Below are 24,397 nucleotides of genomic sequence, written 5' to 3' on the forward strand. Positions count from 1 at the left end.
TTCACCTCTTCTGTACAATCTCTACAATAACAATTATCACAGTAAATTTGAAAGGAAGTTCATTTTAAGATTTACTGATTACACAGTGATTGTAAGCCTTTTTAAAAAGAATAAAACCAGTCATGTTTATTTAGTTAACTGGTGTGATGACTCTTCTCTACACCTAAACATTAGAAAAACGTAACAACTAATAACTGATATTGCAAGAAACACCATTCAACCACAAGAAATATTCATCAAATACCATGAGGTGGACATTTATAAACATCTTAAGACAATTATAGACTCAAAGCTGACTTTTAATGAAAATGTAGAAGCTGTCTGCAAAATTGGACAGCAATGCTACTACTATCAAAGAAAGATGATTATTTTTAATGTGTCCTACCATTACATCAGTCTTTTATAAATCTTGTATTGAGCCAGTCTTTACTTAATTTCTGCTGGCCTGGTTTGGAAATCTCAACATCCACACAAAAAAAAAGTAATCAAAATGTAAAATGAAGCAGTAAAACAACTAGGTCTAAACAATCAAACCTGACAAACCTGTTTAATAAGCAAGTACTACAGAAAGCAGAGTGTATTTTGTCAGACAGGACTCACCCACTACATTTTCAATTCCACTTGTTGCAACCAGGTCATAGGTTCAAGGATAAAAAGCAACTGGTTTAAATACCACTTCATTCCAACTGTTATTAACTTCCAAAAAATGTAAAACTTAATAAACACCCCAGGCTCAAATCATAGTAGGGGCAGCTATCATGTGCAACAATCATTAGTGAAGCCTTAATGATGGGTTAATTTTGTATGTATAATATACAGAATCTGATGTTATACCAAAGGTGTTATGTTTACTGCTTTATTTTATTTATTTGTATAAAGTTTATGGTTGATGGTGGTGTTCTTTGTGATATGTTTTTAATATTACATTGTGGTCTCACTGTAAAACCTGATGACAAAGCAAACTTTCCTGTTGGGACATTAAAACTGATTTCAATTAATCAAATGTTTCTGTAACACTGCTTTATTTTCCATCGGATTACCACTGAATGGTCATTGCTTTGACCTTGTTAAAGTAAGCATCAAATGTGCCATGGACACTAGAGATAATGAAACAATTTAGTACAGACTATACTAACATATAAAGCAAAAGCAAAGTTTGTCTAAGCTGAATAATTAAAATTTCTGAGGACCAGAACAAATATGAATACACAACTTGCTCACCAAGCAAAATAACCCATTTGTTCATCCATTCACTAAATCAATTTTAGGCTTACAGAATGCCAGACAACATTCTTGCTACAACCAAATGCAAAGCAGAAATCATCCCTGGATGGAGTGCCAGTCTACCACAGGTCACACTCATGTACACATTTATATCACTGACCTAATTCAGATCCAGAAGGAAACTCCAGTATCTGAGAGAAAAAAAGCACAAAGACACAAGAACAACATGAAAACCCAGGAGACAATAAGTAGGCCAGAATTAAACACACGTCACTAGAGTTTTAAGCCAGCACAGTTAATTGCTCTCCCAACATTGTTATTTTTTTTTAGAAAATTAACTTAACCATTCATCCATCCATCATCTAACTCTCTTATCCAGTTATCCCAGCTCAAGGCAGGATACAAGTATAGGCTAGACAAACTTAGCTTACCTATATATTAGTACCCTTTTCATGACAGTTTATTTCAACACAAAAGTGAGGCTTCAATGCTAACCTGGTCGTACTGACCACAAGGTGGGAACAAACCCTGGATAATACAAAAAAAGTCCATCATAGAGTATGACCAATCAAATTAAGAGCTCATCTTATAAATGGGGCAAACAGGTTTTCATTAAAGAAAGTCATTCTGTCCTCACATGTTTACTCTGTTGACCAGCTTCTAGGCCATACACAAAAAGCACAATTCACTTAGTGGAAAAGTTATTTTACGAGTTTTTAATTATTATTTGATTTAATGATTATGCTGCTGTCCCATCATTATTTTTTTACTTTCATGAAATGAGTGAACACTGAAATGAGTGTTCAGCAGCAAAGAGACCACAATTTTAATAGCGCTAGACTAATTATCACATTGAATTGGCCAGACATGCTACACCTAGGTGACAAGCATTCAAAATGTGAACAATGTGTTGCAGAATAGTCCCAGTAGCTGGCAGACTTTCTACAGTAAATATAATAATATCTCAGGCAGGCAGTATGCAGAGTTTACAACCAGGCTCCTAATCTCTATGGAACAACTTGTAAATTAATATTTTAAACAGTTAACTCTATATCAGAAATCACAAATGCCTTAGAACATTTTTTTGTTTTTTAAGTTCCTGAACCCGTATTTTCCAGTCCTGTTACAAAAAATTAACGTGTGCTGGACTCTGCCTATGAAATGTGAGCTGGGCTTGTATTTGCCTTGCCACATTAATTAACAGAGACATTACACAGAGTAACCTTAGATGCTGGCCTGGAACACACATCCAAACAGAGCCTGCTTCTTCACCTGCCTGAAAGGGCTTTATTCAGGCTCAAGTTATGTCTCTCCAACTCCAAGAAGCAGAAACACTGTGGTCTGAGTGCTTCTGCAGAAGAATTCTTTCATTTAATGTAGACCAAGCTAACTCGCCATTAATGAAAGATCGTTGCAGCCCTCACCCACACAAAGAAGAAAAATGTTACATGTATGTTCTCTAATATCTATAAATACTGTATGAATATGTAGTTTACTCTTTCCATTTTATATAAATCTGTGTACTGTGAGCTTGTCCTTGGAGAAGGGAGCTTAGTAAGAATGCATTTTATTGAATTTAAGATAATTGTTTTTCCAGCAAAAAATTAGAATATTTTAGAATACATACAGAAATGGAAAAAAACACAGCACAGAAAACTTAGGCAATGTGCTAAGTGTGCAAAGATGGTGATTGAACTTGGAATTCAAAGCAAGTCCTTAAAGAGGTGCGGCTTCAACGCCAGCCGCTGTGCTGTCTACAAAATGTGCTTTAGATATACATGCAAATAATGTACAACAGCAATAAATACAAAAGCTGACAACAAGCAAGTGCCTTATAAGGGTATGGGAACAAGGGGTGGGTCCAATTGATATTAAAAAATATTTTAGAACTGTAACTAGAAAAACCTTACAAACACTGATGATTCCAACCATGAATAATTAGTAAAGTCCACTCATTGATTCATAAAATCAAATAATATAGTTTCAGGTCATGGGAGATCAGAGCACTTTTCAAATGTGGCCTAGAAAGAAAAGTGTAACTTCCTTGCAGTCATAAAATAAATAAATATCTGCTCAACTACCACCTCGCTTATTCTATTCTGTACCACAAAGTGGGTTTTGGTCTTGTTTCAAAGTAGATGAAACTCAGGTGGATATGGACTTCTTTAGTACTTAAACTGCTTATAGAAATCAAATATTAAAGAAAAAGGGAGAAGTGATTAAGAATACTTTTTGGCAGTAGTGCAACAAATTATCTGAAGAATCATTAGCATCTAAAATGTTTTTTGTAACTAACGAATTTTAATGCTATTGTTTATTGTTCTGAGATTCTCAATTGTTGTGATCTATTTTGTAACTTTGTTCTGTAACACTTGGTCCCAAATACTGTAGTCCCAGAGACTGATGTTTACCCAACTTTGTTGACATCTTTGTAAGTCACTTTGGATAAAAGCCTCTGCTAAACAAATACATTAAAATGTGTGCATGTGACTAGCTTATCATGGACTGAACTGCTGAGAAGTAGCACTTGTTATTTGTTACAGTATGTATGTTTCATGATACAGTATCATAATAACTCATCACTTTATTTTTATGCAGTCATTGTCAACCTTAAACACAATTTAGATATCTGAATGGATCACACAATCATACTAACTGAACACAAAAATGAAAAATAAAGCCAAATAAACACAAAACTATACATCACATCCACACATTTTAAAAAATACTCAGCATATATAAAAGATTTTGTGGCAATCACAAAGAAAAAAAGGTTGCACCATAATGTGACTCTGCAGACAATATGGTGGCGCAGCAGTTAATGCTGCTACATGAATGTGTTAACTTTCAAATCCCATCCCTGTATGTGCATCATTTCCACGTTCTCCTAAAATATTGTATTATCTTCTACTATTTTGATTTTCGTATCTCTCGACAAATACAGTATACATAAATTGGATGGATAAATGCAAAATTTGAGTCTAAAATGAAAAGAATGTTGTACAGAAACACATTCACTCAATACGGGGAATCTTTCTGGGCAGCCTGACAGTCTATCAACAACACAAATTATTCTCAAGTTACTAAGTGAGACAATGCAAATGACTATGTAAGCACTCTGGCTTCATCAAATCTAGCACAGTCCCAGTTCAAATGCCATTTTGTTATCAAAATTTTTAAACAGTCTCTGATTTATTCTTGCCGTGGAGTATTATTTCATTCTGTGTCACAGCACCTTAGACATTAATCTCTGTGACGGAGATGTCAAGCCTGCACTGAATTAAGCAAAGTCTGGCTCACAAGCCATCACAGAGCACACTCATGCAAACAAACACACTCAGTCATACAGAGCTAATCTGAAATAATATGTACTTCAATAGGATGCTGGAAGAAACCAGAGAAGTGGGAGAAAACTCCTTGAGGCATGTGAGGAGGTACAAATTTCACACAGACAGTGGCCAGGCTGGGAACTGAATTTGGGTCTTGGGGGCTACTTTATTTAGTTATTTGCTTTCCAAACCTTCTTAATTCAAAACAAATTCAGGAGGGGGTTAGAGCCTCAGAAGTATGAGTCCCAGAGCTGAAATTAAGATTTCAATTCAAGCTCAGTTTTCCTAAGCACAATGAGACACACAAACACTTAATGCTGTAGTAATAAGAACACTAACACAGCCGTACGATGAACAGTGACCCCTTAAAGGCATTTTATTTTAAAGACACATTTCTGGGAGTTTCTAGTTATTTTAGCAATACTGAGCACTTCCATACACAAACCATGATAAAGAATTATTTTCCAAGACATAGTGTTCTCATTACATTATATTAAGGTAAAGATTTTGCCTGACAGACTTGTATGCCTGGCTGAGGTGACTATAATTTTAATCATATTTTTTAAATTAAATCTTAACTTTTAATCATATTTTTACCTAAAAGAAGTCAGATGCTTTAAACCAGCAGCATGCTGCTTACTAATGTTTTCTTAATCCATTCTTTCTGTGTTTGCTGCTCTAATTTCTCCCTTTACCTTTTCAATGAGTTATTGAGTTGTCACAGGCTGCCCCCTCCTCTCCCCTCTCTCTCCCTCTCTCTCTCTCCCTCTCCCTCCCTCCCTCTCTCTCTCTCGCTCTCTTCCTCTCTGTCACTTTGCCTAGACAGACTTTTCCCCCCTTCACTGAAACCAAACTTGTGGTCCTCAGGTATTTCCCTTATGTCAGGGGCTGGGTCCATACCTCATCAAAGGAGTGGTATATTCTTATGTCTTAGCTAGGCCTCCTGACATTCACTCTGTAACCTGTCTTCCTCTGTCCTACAACCATGGGGTGCTTACGTTCCGGATTTCTACTCTGTGTCTTCTTCTTGCTCTGCTTGGAAAGCAAAGCTCTGGAACAATCAAGAACAGCAGCTGCACATGCAGGTAAGAAAGGATCAAATTATTTAAAACAATTTCGACTTACTTGCTTTGTCAGGTGTATTTTGGAAAAACTTGTTAAAACTCTTCCCATATTTTCTTTTTTACTCTGTTTTTTGGAGGCAAGAGAAAATAAGATTAAAAAAATGGGTCCATGATGAAGATTCAAAACACTGGTGTAGATGATGAATAGGACATAGAAGGAAGAGTTGCACAATTCGGTAGAGAAAGAAAAGATTTCATTTAAGCAGAATTTCATTAAATTGATTAGCACATTTCTGCTAATATACTGTGTTTATTTTATATAAAAGCAAAGAAACTAACAGACCTTTCTTGAGAGATCCAGTACTTTCAGAAAAATCTGCAGCATGCAACACACTTCCATCTATCCAGCTTTCCATCCACCCATTTATTGAATCCATTCAATCCAATCCTAATTAACTTGATTTTACTTTCATTTTCACTTACTCTTCCTAAAACTCTTTAATTCATTAAATATGTAAAACAATGAATTTATAAATATTTCTAATATAGCTTTGTACTTTATTTGAACATTTGATTAATAAAAACACACATTATATGGCTTTAAGGATTTGTTTTAATTTTAGGCAATTAATTGTTATAAGAGAGACAACTATGAAGCATTCAGAAAACATAAATGTTTGGAAATTCAGAAACAGATATGAAATTTTGTATATATTTGCAATTTGATTTTTTTCCATATTTTTCAATTTCTCCTTGTATACTAAAGATGTATATTAGGTTATTAGGCAACTCCAAATTGGCTTGAGCTGGGCATGCAAGTTAGTGTGCCCTACATATGGACTGGAGTTTCATCCAGGGTTAGCTCCAATCTTCCACATCAGTCCATAATGAAAGGCTTCAGCTCACTGCAGCAGTTTAACAGAAAAAACAGGCTCAGGGAAATGATGAATGAATAAGTGATCATGTTAGTGGTCTTCTGCAAAGTTTAGTCTCCATTCGAAATATGTTTTCTAAATTTTTTTAACTGAATCACAAAACCATTTACCAGACACACAAATATACTCAATATATGAGTTACAAGATGAGCGGATGAATGGAAAGTATAGTGTATAATTCACATCCAGATATTTTCTTTTAAGCATAAGATGCAAAAACAATAATGTATTTAACTTCAATTTTGTAACAGAAATGGAGACAGACTTGTTACTCTCAAATGCTTTTCAGACCACCACAAATCTACTTAGTGAGAATGCACAAAAAAGTTTTTCTTGAGTATTTTTTCACTAATAAGATCATATCAATATTTCATAATTTCATTTACTATTTTTTAATTCACGGTAGCAAGGTAGCAATGAGGTCTGAGCTTCTGTCTCACAGATGAAGTTGATTCACAGAATTGGTCACTGTCTGTATACAGTATATATATTCTCTTCAGGTTCTTCTGTTTTCCTCCAACGTTTCAAATGTGTAGGTTAAATTGAATGATGACTTTAACTTGGCAAAGTATGAATGAGCATGAGTGTTTATTGTTACTCTGTCTTATGAGGAACTGGTGCTTCCAGGATTGGCTCCAGCATTCATACTAGATGAATAGGCTATAGTCATCAAAGCCATATAATTAAAAGGACAAAAATTTGATACAATGAAAATGTATACATGCATTTTAAAATATCTGACCAATTGCTTAGTGGTGAAAAATATTCATGAAATATGTACAAAAAAGTGTTTACATCTTTCATTATTAAACATGGAAGTTCAACTGTTTCCATTATTCTTAGTGGAATTTCGATTGTGCTTGTTTGACTTTCCTCTGGCATATTCACATTCTTTCAAAACGTGACTTTAGGATTGATTTGAGATTTTAAATGGTTCATTGTAAATAAGCATTGGTTTCTGTCTTGTTCTCAGTCCTGTCGTGTTATGCTATAATCATGTTCAGAAAATGGAACGATGGATGTAGGGTCAGATCAATGACAGAATGTTACATGGGAGTGGAATGATGGGTACATGAATGAATGGGTTAACAGTATTGACTAACATTACCTGACCAATAATAAGAGATTTAAGAAATAGTTTTATTGAAGCTCCTGCAGATCCAGACAATAGGTTTTCAGTTTCATTATTTTTCTTACTCAAGTCAGTTTTAAATTGAAATATGAAAAAGTCAAAAATTAAATAATTATAATAAATTATATGACCGCTTTAAAATGTGAACTTTCACTAAGTGTACCTGATTCACTCTGCTGGAAAGCAATTAAGAAATACTTAGTTGTTCTCAGCATGACCCCTGAAATACTTTCAAATGGCACTTAAAAAGTCACACTTAAATGGTGAAATAAAGAGCAGATGACAAGTAATAATTATTAATTTATAATATGAAACAGTGAAAAGCTCATGCAATGCTCCACAGAGTCCTTTTGTAGTTTAGTGATTTTATTGCATTATCCATCCATCCTTTACTACCTCTTTTTTAATTACCGAATCACAGGGAGCCAAAGACTATCCTGGTAGCACGATACACTTGGCAGTTACCAACCCTAAATATATCACAAGGCACAGTCATGAACAGACTCACAATCTGTTATTCATGCCAGAAAAATTTAAGGCCACCGGTTAGTCTACTTTTCATTTATTTTGGGTGCAACAGAAACACAGAGACCAAGGAGCAGAAACCGCTGGAAAACAAAAAATTCCACAGACAGTGAGTGGGTCCGATCCCAGTTTCAGAAGACAACTTTCTCTAGTCAAATTTAAAAAACATAGCCATTAATTTCTTACAAGGTGATGTAATTTACTTTGAAGGCCTTCCAAATCTGTACTCACCAGGTCATATAGGTTTTACTTTTCTAATGACCTGTACACCATTAGTGTTTAAGCCTTCAGTCAAACAAAACCTTGCTTGAACCCAGTGCACTTTTAAATTCCCAGAATAAAACACAACAATCGTACCTTTATTCATAATCAATCACCCTTTCTGTATAATGTATTGATTAAAAAAGAACAAAACAATCAGAAAATGTTTTATATTCATTTAGTAGGTCTAACGTATGTTTTTAATGTCATCATTTGAAAAATCCAAAGAGTGATGCTGGTAAAATAGTGAATCACTCAAACAATAAATGTAAGCATATGACAACCTAATATTTAATTGTCCTGGACATTAAAGTGTTTACAGTTTTGGCAATTACAAAAAATAGGGCTATGTTCAAACAAAGAAGACTGTTCTAAGAAAATCTTATAAAAGTCACAGCGTTTATTTTCCTTTAAACAAAATTCTAACGTGATTTTCATAACAAAGTGAGTTAAATGTTGAGTCTGTCCGAAAATGATGCCTTATTTATCACAGAAGTCCCATGATATGACCACAAACCTAATTTCTAAATACAGTTCCTTCTTGAAAGCTGCAAACAAATTATTCAGCAAGATCAATAAAATGTGCTATTATGCTGAAAACATCTGATCAGCAGTGATGTAATTAAATGTGTGCTGAGTCTGCATGGTTGTCCTATCTCTTTGTGGCTTTTCTTTGCAGTTGCTGAAGTCCTACCACATCTCAAAGACATGCATGTTGGGTCAGCTGAAGACTAAATTAGCTTGGTGGTAGTGAGTGCTGGTGTGTGCATGTGTGTATATTGTGACGGACTGCTATCTGATTCAGGGTTTGCTCTTATCTTTTGACCATTGCTGCCAGAGATGGCCAAGGATGCCCATGACACTACAATATTAAATGCAGCTTTGGAACTGAAATTGATAATCTGGTTCAAATGTCCTGCTTCTGAAACTACTTTACCCATTACAAATTCATAAGTGAGCCTGAGCTATACTAAAAGCAAACTGCTACCAAATACATTAGAAATAAATCCTTCATTCACCCATTTTCTAATTATTTACATGTTTTCAAGATGCAGGAATCTGGATCAACCTCCACAGCAATGAGCACAAAATACACCCACTTTCACTCCTACCAGACCAATTTAGAAGCCCACACAAGATTAGGGTGTGGCAAGATACTGGAAAATGCCAGTGAAACTCCATACAGACATTAACTTGCCTGAGATTTAAACCATGTCCCTTACAGATGTGAGGCATCAGTGTTAAACACTTGTAGAATTACATTTTATTTAAGATGGTCACAGCAATTTTAGCATGGAACTACCAAACATTTTTCTGAATATATGAAAGTACATAGAAGACATAAAGGGTCAGGTTCAATGCACTGTTCTGCAACAGGAAATTAATTTGACCATGTGTAGTACTATTAAATAAAACAAATATCTGACAATATTAAAGAGAGAAAAAATTGTACCCTATAAGTCACTTATTTACAAATATGCAAGGAATCTGTAAGAGATTTGGTGATAAACTAGATCTGATTCTTTTTAAAAACTGCTGATAAATCCAATCATTGTCAAAGGCACTTGTGAGGAGGCTCTGGATTGTTTAAAGTGAAGTGTGCAGATAGTTTTCGTTTTCCTATGATGGTGCAGTAGCTGTGCTGTGATGGAATGGTTATCATCTTCAAATGAAGCTATGGAAAAGTGCTAAGAGTCAACCTCGAAAAGCAAATATCTCACTTTTCTAAAAATCCAGAAACAATACCCAGGTACAGTTTTTATTTTCAGGAGCAGAAACTCTAAAACAAAGCTTAAACACAAATGTTTGTACACATCCCAAATTGGACCTTGAATTAAGTCTGATTGTATCTACCATATGATATTTTTAATGGGAAACCTTTAATATAATGGCACAAATTTGAATTAGAGACTATCCTTCCTTAGGAAATCTAGTTTTGATACACACTGTTCTGCCATGTTATCATATCTTAGTTGGGCTTATCATGTCTGCTTGAGCCTAGACCATGACTTTAGAAAGGGTTGAAATATAAAACATGATTGAGATTAGAGTGTCTCCTTCACAGAATATGGACCTGATTTAGTGATAATTCCACTTTCAGCACAGGCTTGTGTTTTTCCATTATATGTGGATAGATCACTCTATATATGCTGCCCATTACAACACCTGTCCTTAACTGTTCGCCAAAGTAAACTGTGAAGCCCTGATAATGGTTCATTGACTGATGAGTCTTCCTACTGTTCTGTGGTTAATAACTGCCTGATTCATACATAGAGATGGAGTAGAAAATAGTGCAATTTGGATGAAATTTCAATTGGCAGGCCATAGAAAGTATTGTTGTATGTGGTGCCAATGCCTATTATTGACAGTTGGCTCCATTGTTACAGAGGATGTATTTAGGAGATCTTGTTACCCAAAGTACTACTTTTCATAACAAGCCTGCCAACTGCCAACTTCCAACAAATCAATGCCAGACCAATCAAGAAACCTTGGAAATACAACTGTGACATAAACACTTTTCACTGGCCAGCAAGGTCCCTGCTCCTGTCCCTAAAAGAGTATATATGGGCCATCTGGGGTGCAAATGTTATTTCATGTGTGATATTACAATGAAATTCTTACTAGCATATGACCAGCATACAAAAACTGTCTATGAATCTGCTGGTGTTAGTGGTGACAGTTCTGTGTGGTTTGAAAGAAGATAGAAAGGAGAAAAGTGACTGTGTAGAATGGCTGAGGTCTTTAATAATGTAATTTTTCCTTTCTAAGGCAGTGTGTGGTAGATTCCCTGAACAGAGCTGTTTCCAGTAATGGTCTTAGTTGACTTCAACCTCTGCGGGTCCTGAAAGAAACAATCTCTTGTGAAGTTAATATACTAGTAGGAATTTTATATTTTCACTCATATGAAAATTTGATCTTCCCCTGCACACCAAAGTAACTAAAGCCAGATAAGTGACATAATTACTAAACCAATAAACAATTTTCACATTATTTATTCGTTTCTTAGATGGGGCAGCAAAGTGGAACAGCAGTTTGCAATTCTGTCTCATAGCTATAATAGATCAGATTGACTCGCTGCAAAGTGTCAGGTTTTGTGGTTTTTGCATCTAATCCCTGTGACCACATAAGTTTTCTACATGTAATCTAGTTTCCTTATACTGTACATCCCAAAACTGCTCAATTTTGGTTGATAGAGACCCATGTTCATAGCTAATTCCTGCTTTCTCTGACTCTGTTGCAGAACACGTAAAGAGAATCAATTAACAGAAATTTGGTTCTAATTTATTTGTGAACCGTAAGCTGCCCAGACTCTTGCTCACATTCCATGGGTAACACTAACCTAATGAACTTAACATGAAAAGAACACAATAAACTCACGTATATTCTAACCAAGTACTTATGGTTGTATAAACCATAAACTTTTAATCTTGAGTATTGTTTCTACAGCACGGTGCACAGTCAAACTTTACTACTTTAAGAACTAACTATAATGCAGACATATTACTAACTACTTCTGAAAACTGGGCATATTTAAGAAAAAATCTATATATATATATATATATAAATTGTTTATTTGGAATTATGAATTTAAAGTGCATCACTTTACTATATTCATATCAGGATAAAGAAAGCTTGTAGTGTTAATGAGTATAAGCATCCTTATCACTAATTACACTGCAATTAGTAAAATCTAAACCTGTTCACTAGGTGCTTTTTGGCTCATTTCAGCATAGTTTACATTCAGTGATGGACACCACTCCAGTGGTTAATGTAGTGAAAGATCATTTTGCAAACCTGCAACTTTAGGATTCATTTATGATCTGGGAACGTAAAAAGTAGCATGGGAGAGACACTGTCCTTTATCATTTTGCCCAGTACTTTACAGGCCACAGTATGGTCAGACAGGAAGAGGTCAAACAGCCTTGGATGCAAATCACACAGGTACCTGTACTTGCTGTCACAGTATGAATATATTGTAAGGTTAAATATACTCATTAGAGTGAAAAATAGCAAATAACATTTCAAAAATGTTATTAAATAAAAGCAGAAAGGCCAGGCTCTAAATGAGTTCTAACAATTTAGGATGAGCCTTTGATTGTTGATGACAAACTTGCTTCAAAAACAGTAAATAATGAGAATAAATTGACAGATCTTGGCTATATAGCCAAAAAGGCCTAGTGAACAAGAGGGCTGGGATTTTATTAGACAAATTTAAACATATTTTAGTTTCAGTGAAAGAACATAACACAATTACTGTCCAACTCAATACATACCACACACAAAAGACTATAAAGGCATAAGACTATAAAGTCTTTATGTCTGAAATCAAGGTCCTATGTACTGTTACCATTCACTACAGCCTGAAAGGAATCATTCTCATTACCACTGTATGACATAAGGATAAAAGCTTAAGGGAAAGCTTTTCTATCTCTGAGTGTCATGATGAATTGATTACACTTTAAATAATCTCTCTTCATTTACGAGAGTGTATGCCTAAGCAGGACTGTGCACTTCATGATAACTAGAATTGGCTGCTGTTTTCCTGGAAGCTTAGGTTTCACAGTTTCATTGTGCTCTCTGGAAGTGTTCTGAGAAGAAATACATTTTCGTTTTAGTTTATTTGGTGAAAGAAAAAAAAATGAAATATAATCTAGGTTGGAGGAGCAGAAAGGGCCACCAGAACAATGTCTTTTTTCACCCTGTACTCCAACAGACGTTTATTTGGCTACTTAGGAGATTAATCTGACAGGTTTTTCAATGATGTTAGCTGGTAGTATGTTATAAAGGCTGGTCTCAGGGAATCATTTGAGCTGTGCTCCATTGTGAATCATTTTTCATTGTGTAAGAATAATATTATCATGACGGTTGACTCTTGATTTTAAATAAAAATCCTATCTAACTGCATTCATACTTTAAAGACAAAGCTGCTACTCTTTCACTTGTAAAGAAGTAATGTTTGTAAAAGAAGTGAATGGATAGGACATATCTTTCCATAATCAAAGTGTTTCTCTGGCTTATTCTTAGCATTTAAAACTAATGTCTCTTTCACAACTTTCAACCAAAGAGTAAAGTTTTTAAATTCAGCCAGGTAAAGCACTTTCACTTGGGTATTAGAGTTCAGTCTTTAAGGTACTCTTTGGTTTCACCCAAATCTTCCTTTACTAATCACAATATATCTAAGTGAATTTCCATCCATCTTTTTTTTGAGCCCATTGTTTCCGTTACAGGGCCACAGGTGGGCTACACAAACATGCAGACTTAATTTTACATACTGCCTTCCTAGAGTAAACACCATTGCAAGGCACTTGACAAGTATAGATGAATAATATGACCATTATTATCTTTTCTATACAGTCTGAATATCTGCATTTTAAGACAGTTGCTCAGAAAACAGATCCTGCAACTTGGTGGTTTAGAGTCCAGCTTTTAGCCACTGCAATCAGCCCACTGCAAGGCATATTCATTTACATTTGGCCAATTCAAAATTAAGAAATAGTCCAATTTACACTTCTCTTGGATATGAAAGGAAAGCCAATGTATATAAAAAACAAGCAGACAGAGGACAAACATTCAGTTACAAACAGACAAGGATCGGACTTGAATTCATAGATGGTCCCCTGGCCAGGGATATCACTAGCAGGGTACGAGGGGTGCAGATGACACCATTAGAGGGGGTGACATCAAAGTGACAAATGACTGTCTATAAAATGTTTGTGCAGTGCTTTGGGCTGAAATCATCAAGGAAACATACCCTAAGCCTATCCTGGAGGACACGATTGAGTCTCTGCGAGCTGCCCCACAGTACAATCCCACTATAAGCCCCCATACCCCCCAGCCCTTGCAGGATAAAGCAGTCAAGTGTCCGGTGGCCATTAATAGTAGGAATTACCATGCTGCATTAAACGGCCAAGAGTCAGTGTACTGCATTAACAGTCTGTTAAGGAGCTCTGTTCGCTAAGACACCCAGGGGCCTGTGGGGATCTTAATCTAGCCCTGGTACCAGATTGGGTGACACCATCATGTATGTGCCACCATACCAACCTATTATTTAACCCAATTTTATGGTCATGGAGGCTGGAGTTTGTGTTAGCAGGACCTGTCACAAGGCAGAAAACAACTCCAGATGGGCACCAGTAAGATACCATTGCCTTTAGGTTGAAGAAAATTAATGCAAGACTTCCCAGTGGTTCCTTAAAACATACAGGTAGTAACTTTATATAATCATAATAATGCTGAATATCCTTGTCTTTTGAAAACATTTTCCATTACAGAGTTGTGCATTTAAATTTTGGCAATACAGTTAAAGTAAATTAAGTATTCACAGAGCAAGCAGGCCAAAATCTGAACAGAAATCCCTGGAGTTGCAGGGTAACATCAATAGCCACTGAGCCATTGTTCATGAATGGCAATGGTGTCCTGTTTAGCTCTTTAGTGTTTTAAGTAACTTATTCATGAGTCCATAAATTAATAAGAATGAACTGTGTTAACAGTAAGCTGACAAATGTTACTATTATATATTAGTAATAATAATAATATTATAAGAGTTCGTTCATTACTGTCAGCAGCCTACATTAATGTTTGAGTGCTTACTGTCTTAGGTACAGTGAATCACTGCTTTAAATAAGCTACAATAAGGAAATTTAAAAAGTATTCTAATTTTGCACTTTCTAACTGAACAGCGTTTATCTCAATTGCAAACAGGAAAATTGAATTAGAGGAGTGACAGACAGCCAACACATTTTACTTCATTCAGTAGCAATGGTGCAGCATAGAACTCTGGGCTCCATACATAAGCATTCTCTGTGGGTCCCTTCCTCTCAAAAACAAACTTCATTCCAGGCTTTGAGCCCCACCCAGAGTGCCCTGGGTAATCATTATACTATGATACCCATGTCTAGTAAACGCTGCATTTATTATCTAAGGTGCATGGCTCTGATATAATAACATGCTTTTACTAAGATTGTGCCATGTTTGATAATGATTTATGGATTTTTTTTTCTTTAATGATTTATGAATTTTCTTTTTTCTTTCTGTAAACAGTAGCATGCACATTTTCTGGCAATAATATGCATATATATATATATATATATATACATACAGTATATATATATATATATATATATATATATATATATATATATATATATATATATATATATATATATATATATATATTGTCAAACCTTCCTAATCCAGTTCAGTGATTAGTTAGCACCCATTCCTGGGATGATTCCTACCTTGTGCATGATTATGCTAGAATTGACTCTGGGCCTTTGTGACCCTGAATTACAAAAAGTGATTGTAAGATATATGTACTTTATAATATCAATAAAGGTGGACACAGTCTGTACTGAGAAGATGTGTTTACAGCCTGGACTTAACAATAAGGGGTGTCTTAAGGGTCCAACACATGAAAACATGAATGTTCGAAAGGACACAATCCCTGTATGAGACCACCCAATCACTTATTCCTGTTTAATTCTGTCGTGAGACCTTAAACACAGCCAACATCTGGTAAGAATAGGAATTGAGATAAAGTAAATTCAATGATATCTTCTTTAGAAAATTTTGGTATTAAGCTATATAAAATGTAGCCGCCGATGTATAAGGCGAAGTCAGGCACGGGTAAGACGCGTGTCAAAAAAATCTCTCAGTCCAAAAGTTTGTTTTAAAAATATTTAGTGAAAATTAAAAGTAAATAATCCATACAAGAATAAAAAGAAAAATAGTTACACACATAGAATAAAGGCAAAAAAAAAAAAGAAAAAATGCATCTTCTATAAACTTAGCTTTTCTTAAGAAGCTTTGGTTATTTCTATACTTAAAGATTATTTATTTCTTCTTCTGTATGCCTTAAACATACGGTTCAACTCTTAAATCTTTTATTTTACGTATTATTTCACACTCAAAAGGCCCGTAGGCCGTTGGCACATAGACATGCGCCCAGGCACGGTCACGTGCATAAGCACGAACGCGAGCACAAACAAGAACACGGTTAAAAAAAACGTATGCCTCTGTACCTTACACAAGGCGAGGCTAGACACTAACTGGAGAACATTGTTTGCTCAATTCTGTTAGAAAATGACGGGAAAATACCAACTCAGTTCTAGTCACGGGGGTTATAGGAACCTCCCATATTTTATGCATTATCATCTAGTAAATATTCATACATTTTATAGAACTAGGAAAATGGCTCTTACATAAAACTTTAAAAATAAGAGTTGTTATGGTCTATTCTTACTGATACTCTGAGACAGTGTAATTCTACCTACAAATTTGCAACATCAGTCAAGAAAAATCAGTGAAAACAAATATACAGAAGGTTATGAACAGGATCACGGGTTAGTTTCCAAATTAAATTGATAGGGGAGTGATAAAGAAAAACTTATTTTTGATACACAACTTAACATTTACAGAATTTCTTTAGCGGCTGAATGTGGCAAAATATGGACCTTAAAGCATCATATGACTTACATAAGGTAATTTACCTTACCTGAAAATACATTAGGTAAAATCAGTCACCTAGGATAGCAGTAATTCTGTAAGCAGCAATACAGTAAAAGTGATAATGAATAAAAAGGAGAGCACATAGCTTAAAAATCAAGGACAGAAGTATAACATACAATAATGTGCACTACACAGTACAGTGATAATTTGTACTGTAAATTCAACACAATGTATTCTGACAACTGCAAACATTATTTACATTTGTTTAAACATTTGACAAAAATATCAAATTAATTAAAAGTAATTTAAAGTAAATTATTAAAAAAAAGATTCAAATTTTACAGTATACCAACTCATATACAGTAGACAATTCATGCAACATTTATTCAACCAAACAAGAAAATTGAAAACACTCCAGTCAATCAACACCACATAAAAGTAAACCAGGTCAAAAAACTAAGTCACATTTTCATTTAGGATCTGCCAATGATTATGTATTCATAAAGATGGACTCGTAATTGTTGGGTGACTGGACTGCATAGAAATATTTTATTACAAAGAAGGAACTTATTTGACCAATGAACTATTTGTTGAAGTGGAACATTACAATGGCACTGTGGGTAACACTGCTGCCTCACAGCCCATGGAACCTAAGTGATATTTTCAGCCAGATCACTGTCTGATCAAAGTGTGACCCTTTTTTCCTGTAACTAATAAATCAGTAAATTTTATCAATCACAACATAATTTTATACTGAATATGGAAGTTTTACTGAAGTCTTAGTGTACAGTGTAATTTGGGAAAAGTAATATTACTATGGTACTAAGACAAATTATAGACACTAAAGTAATGTAAACAGCAAAGGCATTGTGGTATAATGAAAAGTGTAACACCCTGTACAATTATGATGATTTGGGCACAGTAAAGTACAGAGAGAAGTAAAAGGACAGTGAGGCATGAAACTTATGGTACTCTGAATGCCTCATCATATTGAACTGAGTCAAAGAAATCATAGTAATATGAAAGTCAATGGTACTATGGCACTGTGAAGATTAATTTAATTTTCAGAATCTGTCTTATTTTTCTTATCCCTTCTTTCACACAGCAGGCCTGTGCCAGACACGTCCCACTGACTTGATCTTCATCGTCGACAGCTCCCGCAGTGTAAGACCATCTGAATTTGAGCAAGTCAAGATCTTCTTGTCAAAAGTGATTGAGACTTTGGATGTTGGTCCCAATGCCACACGTGTTGGAGTGGTGAACTATGCCAGTGCTGTCAAAAATGAGGTGTCCCTCAAGACCTACCGCAACAAAGCCACCCTTCTACGAGCAGTGGCAAAGATTGAGCCATTGTCCACAGGAACCATGACAGGGCTTGCCATCCAGTTTGCAATGAATGTAGCATTCAGTGAGGCTGAGGGAGCCCGTGTTCGTTCACAAGGAGTTAGTAAGGTATGACACTCATTTCACTCATTGGCATAGAATGGTCAGTACTGTTTTAACAGGATTAATGTTATTTAGTGTAAAAAAAAATTTTAATGAGTTAAAAATAACATTTGAAACAGGGGAAATGTAATACTTTTAAAGAATAATATGCCATGCATATGAATAGCTTTTTATGTGTCATAATAATATGGAAATTATTTAAACTTATGTATGTAACATGATTTTTTTGTTGAAAAGTAGCAATTATATATCCATCTACTATATCCATTTTTTGAGTATGCTATTTCCATTACTGAGTTTAAGGGAGCTGAAACCGTTCCTTGCAGAACTGGAATTAAGGCAAGAACCAGTGCTTGACTGAATGCCTGCTATTCATTCTGTTCTGAATATGATACCCATCTGTCACAGGCACTCACTCATACCAAGTTATTCATAACTACCAATTTATGTAATCCACATGGATTTGGGACGTGAGAGATAAATATAGTCTCCTAAGAAAACCCATGTGGACAAGGGAAACAATTAGATATACATAAACAAAAGACCTGTGTGTGTGTGTGTGTATGGTGTAGTCCATTCTGCTCATGCTTAACTACAACCACTAGATGGCGCATGCATGCACTTTTAAATTTTTTGGAGCTGGAATGCAGCTTCACTTCTCACTACGAAAGAGTGTATGTGTGTGTGGACCAGTCCGCTCTGCTCATGCTCAACCACAGGCACAGTAGTTGGTGTGAATTCTACGGAAGATGTAGAAGCTTATACAAGTGTGACATGCACTTGGTGAGATGGCGCATGCATGCACTTTTTTCTGCACTTTTCATTCAACCCAAGCAGACAAACTCCCAAAGACACATGCAGCTATCAATCCATCCATCCATCCTCTTCCTCTTATCCAGGGTTGGGTCGCGGGGGCAGCAGCTTGAGCAGAGAGGCCCAGACTTTCCTCTCTCCAGCCACTTCTTCCAGCTCTTCCGGGGGAATCCCAAGGCGTTCCCAGGCCAGCCGGGAGACATAGTCTCTCCAGTGTGTCCTGTGTCTTCCCCGGGGCCTCCTCCCAGTTGGACGTGCCCAGAACACCTCACCAGGGAGGCGTCCAGGAGGCATCCTGATCAGATGCCCAAGTCACCTCATCTGACTCTTCTCGATGCGGAGGAGCAGCGGCTCTACTCTGAGCCCCTCCCGGATGACTGAGCTTCTCACCCTATCTTTAAGGGAAAGCCCAGACACCCTGCGGAGGAAACTCATTTCAGCCGCTTGTATTCGCGATCTCGTTCTTTCGGTCACTACCCATAGCTCATGACCATAGGTGAGGGTAGGAGCGTAGATCGACTGGTAAATTGAGAGCTTTGCCCTACAGCTCAGCACTTTTTTCACCACGACAGACCGATGCAGAGCCCGCATCACTGCGGATGCCGCACCGATCCGCCTGTCGACCTCACGGTCCATTCTCCCCTCACTCGTGAACAAGACCCCGAGATACTTGAGCTCCTCCACTTGGGGCAGGATCTCTCCCAGCCGCTTGACACTCAGCTGCGAACCGATCCAGAGAGAGCTGAAGATCACGGCCTGATGAAGCAAACAGGACAACATCATCTGCAAAAAGCAGTGACCCAATCCTGAGTCCACCAAACCGGACCCCTTCAACACCCTGGCTGCGTTTAGAAATTCTTTCCATAAAAGTTATGAACAGAATCGGTGACAAAGGGCAGCCCTGGTGGAGTCCAACTCTCACTGGAAACGAGCTCGACTTACTGCCGGCAAGGCAGACCAAGCTCTGACACCGGTTGTACAGAGACCGAACAGCTCTTATCAGGTGGTCTGGTACCCCATACTCCCGGAGCACCCCCCATCAGTATTCCTCGAGGGATACAGTCGAACACCTTTTCCAAGTCCACAAAACTCCCATGCACCCTCCAGGACTCTGCTAAGAGTGTAGAGCTGGTCCACTATTTTGCGACCAGGACAAAACTAGTTTAATATAAATATAAAATTTTATATAAATATAAAATGCAACTAGTTAAATATAAACAGGGTAATCATTCTGGGCTGTATCAAATAAAATTGTGCGGTTTAAAGAGGACTCAGATGAAAATTTGATAGTTTCAAATGTGGATACTTGCAAAACTACACACTGACATAAAAAATCAAAGTGTAAAGTTCAAAGATCGTAAAATGAAATGAGTGATTTATTTAGGTACAATGTGGGCTAGAACTGTCCACTTGTTTTTTGGTAAATGAGATTCTACAGATTTGCCACTATTAAGATAAGGAATAAGTTCAAATTAATTGATAATATTTTGTAAGGTACAAATACCCATTGTACACCTCATGATATATTATCCTGTAGCAGTGAAGGGTGATAAAGTATTACCGTCTATAGTAAAACTCTACAGTGAAATTGAAGGAAGGGTCTGCTTTGACACTACACTCCACTAATGAGGCATCTTTAGTGTATTGTGTTTAATTCTGACCACGATGTTGCAAAACAGATAAAGTCACACACAAACCTGTTAATAGCAGAGTATTCTGTAGGACGCACATGTTGCTTGAGGATTTTTTTTTTTTACTTGAACACACACAAAAATAAATACCACACTTCTCTGCCTACCAACTTCAACCAGTATTGAAAGAAAATCTCATTTAGGTTTAGTTTAACGTTTCACACACAAGCATCTGCAGATGATGGACAAAGCAGCATGTAATCAGAACACGAGTCACCAGGCTACTATAGTGAGGGTTAGAAACAGCCATTCCTCTCATCCATGCCAAACTCATCAGACTCTGCCAGATGCCTTAAGGTGCCTTGCTTCAGAAAACATACAATGGGCTGGCTAGAACTGCAAAACAGTTGCAATACAGAGGGAGTGGGTAGTTACTGCCATAAATAACTGAAACCCCAATAAAATGGCTGATGGCACCCTTGAAACAGTTATCTAACCTGTAAATTTCAAAACAATTTCATGTGCACATGGATGTAATTTAGAATATGAATGGCTAAAAGTGAATACACCTACAACTAGAGATGAGTTAAACAGCTATGTTTATTTTTGCATACAGTTTTATGACATTCACAGTAAAATTTGATTTGAAAGATATTTCACAATCACAAAATGTGAGGTTTGCTTAAAATGTGTTTCATAATTTTTGTTGTGTGTAAAACAAGGAATATTTCTCCCTAAAGTCTTGTTCACACTTCTGTGGTCCGCACATGTATAAGACAGGCAACAAAATGCATTTTTAAAAAAATATGACATATTGTTTATTTGCTGTAAGATGACATACCAAAATGCACTATCGTGCACATTACTGAGTCTTGTCTGCAGGAACTTCCTCCTTACATTTCCTAGAAGCTGCCCTTCCTTGTTTCTTGATTCCTGCAGATAAGGCTGAAGATTTGCATGCTGTGTGCACTGCGATGACATGTACCAGGTATTGTTTCTGCCTCTGACGCACCTTTATGACATTTATGGCTGAGAAGATTATAAAAACAGCCAGGCACAGCAGGCATCACACTACCAGAACAACCAGAACATATATATCAGGACTCAACAAAACGTGACAGAAAATTATTCTGGTCTTTTTTTTCCACTGAAGAACTATATTTAAATACTAAATGACAGGCATATACAAGTGAAATTAACTTCCAGATGGAATTTAAAAACTTTCTTTCTGTGCTAATGCATGAATTTCACTGGTAGTGAAGCAAATGGTGCTTTCTTTGATGGAAAAATTCAATTGTGTGCAAATTGTTGTGCTTACTCTTCATGCAGCCTGCATTAGGTCTTTGTACATTTACTACAACTAAGTCACTTAAAGGTTTTTGTTTTGTTTTAATTATATCGTAAAGGGGTCTGTTTTGTGGTTTTTGCTTAATTCTTGTTGATTATGACACAATTGCTCTTGATTTTAACCTTTATCTCACCTAACATGAACCTTCTGTAGTTGAAACATAGTGATGTATGGTGTGATATATTCTCTGCCAAACTCATGAAACATTCACCTTGATCTGAATGGCATACAATTGGTAACAAAATGTACCTAGGGGACGTTTTTGCACTTAAAAGGGAAACACAACCTTAAGCATAATATTAGATTTTGAGGGGTTCTGCACTGAAAAACAGAAAACAGGAAACAATTTTGATGAGGAACATTCAAAACATACTATATACAATGTGCCAAAAATTCCACCAGAAAATGTATAATTTATTAAAATTATTCAAAGCTTCCCTTTCAGGTTGCATGAATTGACTACTGTATTTGGAAGCTGGAGTGAGGAATCTTGTATACTGCAAAGCACGGCTCATTTGTATGCCCGACTCTATGATCAGGTCATCTTCTTCAAGATATTCACTCCAAGCTGCCACTAGCTGTGTTGTCACTTTGTGACTCAAGTAATTGCACATGCCTATAAATCCAAATTCAGGCCACCTACCAAATAATACCTTGACTTTAGGGTCAGTTGATACTGTCTGAGACATTATTCTTTAGTCTTTGAAGGGCTTTGTGTCACTTATGGGTTGAGTCTCTTTCTTTTTGCGGTTTTGCCCCAATCATTGCGTGGATCAACATACTGTATAGCATGAGATATAAAATCACAAATGCAACATAAAAGTAGTGGTCAGAGTTTTTGAGATAGTGGAGGCAGGGCAGATTCTGTTATAGGGATTTCTTTCTGAACATACAATACTGTATGTTACTCTACCTATCTCAACCTTAAATGTCATGTCTAAGTCTCTGTCTAATACAAGTGTCTGACAGGTTTTATACATTGAAGACTGCTTTCTGCAATTTCATGTCTTTTATAATATACAGTATAGGAATGAATATTTGTTAGGGGCTGAATATTTTCTCTTGCCCCTGAAGACTGCAGAAAAACAAGGGAATGGGGTCAAAACCAGGCTAAGTTAGTAAAAGTCTGTGTAGGCTGTATGGTCTTGTGTTGTCAACACTCATTCAAAACTCAACAATGTCATAGTCTTTCACAAAGGGAACAACATTATTGCACAAAAGGTAGCAAGTACTGGACTGGATGGGAATTATGTAAATATAATTGAATTACACAATGGAAATGGTAACAATAAGAAGAAAGAAAAACTAAGCTGCAAAAGGCTGAATATAAAGTAAAAAAATCTCAGACAGAGTGTAATGTAAGAGAAGCAATGATCATAGTATATCTGGACTTAAAGGGGATCACGGATGAGCACAAAGCTTTGTTTCTTGGTAAAACTGCCTTGTGAATAAATCTTTATTTGATGTAGTGTCTTTTCAAGATGAGCATATCTATTTTACATAAAATATAAGGAAAGAGATTAATACTGTATGTCAGTTTTGCTGTTTTTTTAAATTGGTGGCTGAGCTCTCCCAATACCACACCAAATGGTTTTCTTCAACTATGACTGGGTGTATGTTCATTAAAAAAAAGTCTAATGCTAACAAACCAGTGCTAATAATGGGTACAGTATGAAATAGTCATACAGTAAGTGTCACTTAATTAGGGCAGGCTTGGTGGTTATCACTGCTATCTCAGATTTGGCTATTACCTCTGAGAATTAGGAACATCTCCTTATGTCTGTGGGGGCTTTACTTAAGGTGCTCAGATCTTCCTCCCACATTTCAAACACAGGTAGGTCAGACTGACAGGTGACTCTAAATTGGCTAAGTATGCGTACAGTATGTGAATGTAACTTACAGTGGGCTGGTGTTCCATTCATTGTGAGCTACTCATAATCTCAAGATTATTCTGTCATTCCCTATACATTTGTAGTGGAGTAAGTAGGTTTGTTAGATGGATGGATAGATGGGCATCTTATGTGTAATTAAATTACATGAAAAACTAAATGGATTTAAATTTAGAAATGATGGAGCAAGAAACAAGAAAGAACTGCAAGTGAAAAAAGAAGGGTAAAGTACATGAAAGTTCTGAATAGCTGTACCAGTTCTGTCATTTTCAGCAGCAGAAAGAAACTGTTCACCACTGCAGTAGTGCAGGCACTAACAAGAGGTATCATGCTAGCGGACCATTTTCCTTGA

General features: G+C 36.2%; 1 protein-coding gene across 2 annotated transcripts in view; it reads left to right on the forward strand.

Annotated features, from left to right (window-relative positions):
* Window positions 1–5,364: 5,364 nt before the first annotated feature.
* Window positions 5,365–24,397, forward strand: part of matn1 (matrilin 1) — a 33,174-nt gene continuing 14,141 nt past the window's right edge. Inside the window, exons 1-2 of one of the 2 annotated variants that reach the window (XM_039739431.1) lie at window positions 5,365–5,638; window positions 18,027–18,370. In XM_039739431.1, coding sequence (XP_039595365.1) covers window positions 5,539–5,638; window positions 18,027–18,370 — 444 coding nt within the window. In that variant the 5' untranslated portion in view covers window positions 5,365–5,538. Of the gene's footprint in view, window positions 5,639–18,023; window positions 18,371–24,397 lie in introns of both variants that reach the window. The other variant, XM_039739430.1, reaches the window with a different exon arrangement.

The sequence above is a fragment of the Polypterus senegalus genome, chromosome 17 (genome assembly GCF_016835505.1).
Source record: "Polypterus senegalus isolate Bchr_013 chromosome 17, ASM1683550v1, whole genome shotgun sequence".
NCBI classification, from domain to species: domain Eukaryota; kingdom Metazoa; phylum Chordata; class Cladistia; order Polypteriformes; family Polypteridae; genus Polypterus; species Polypterus senegalus.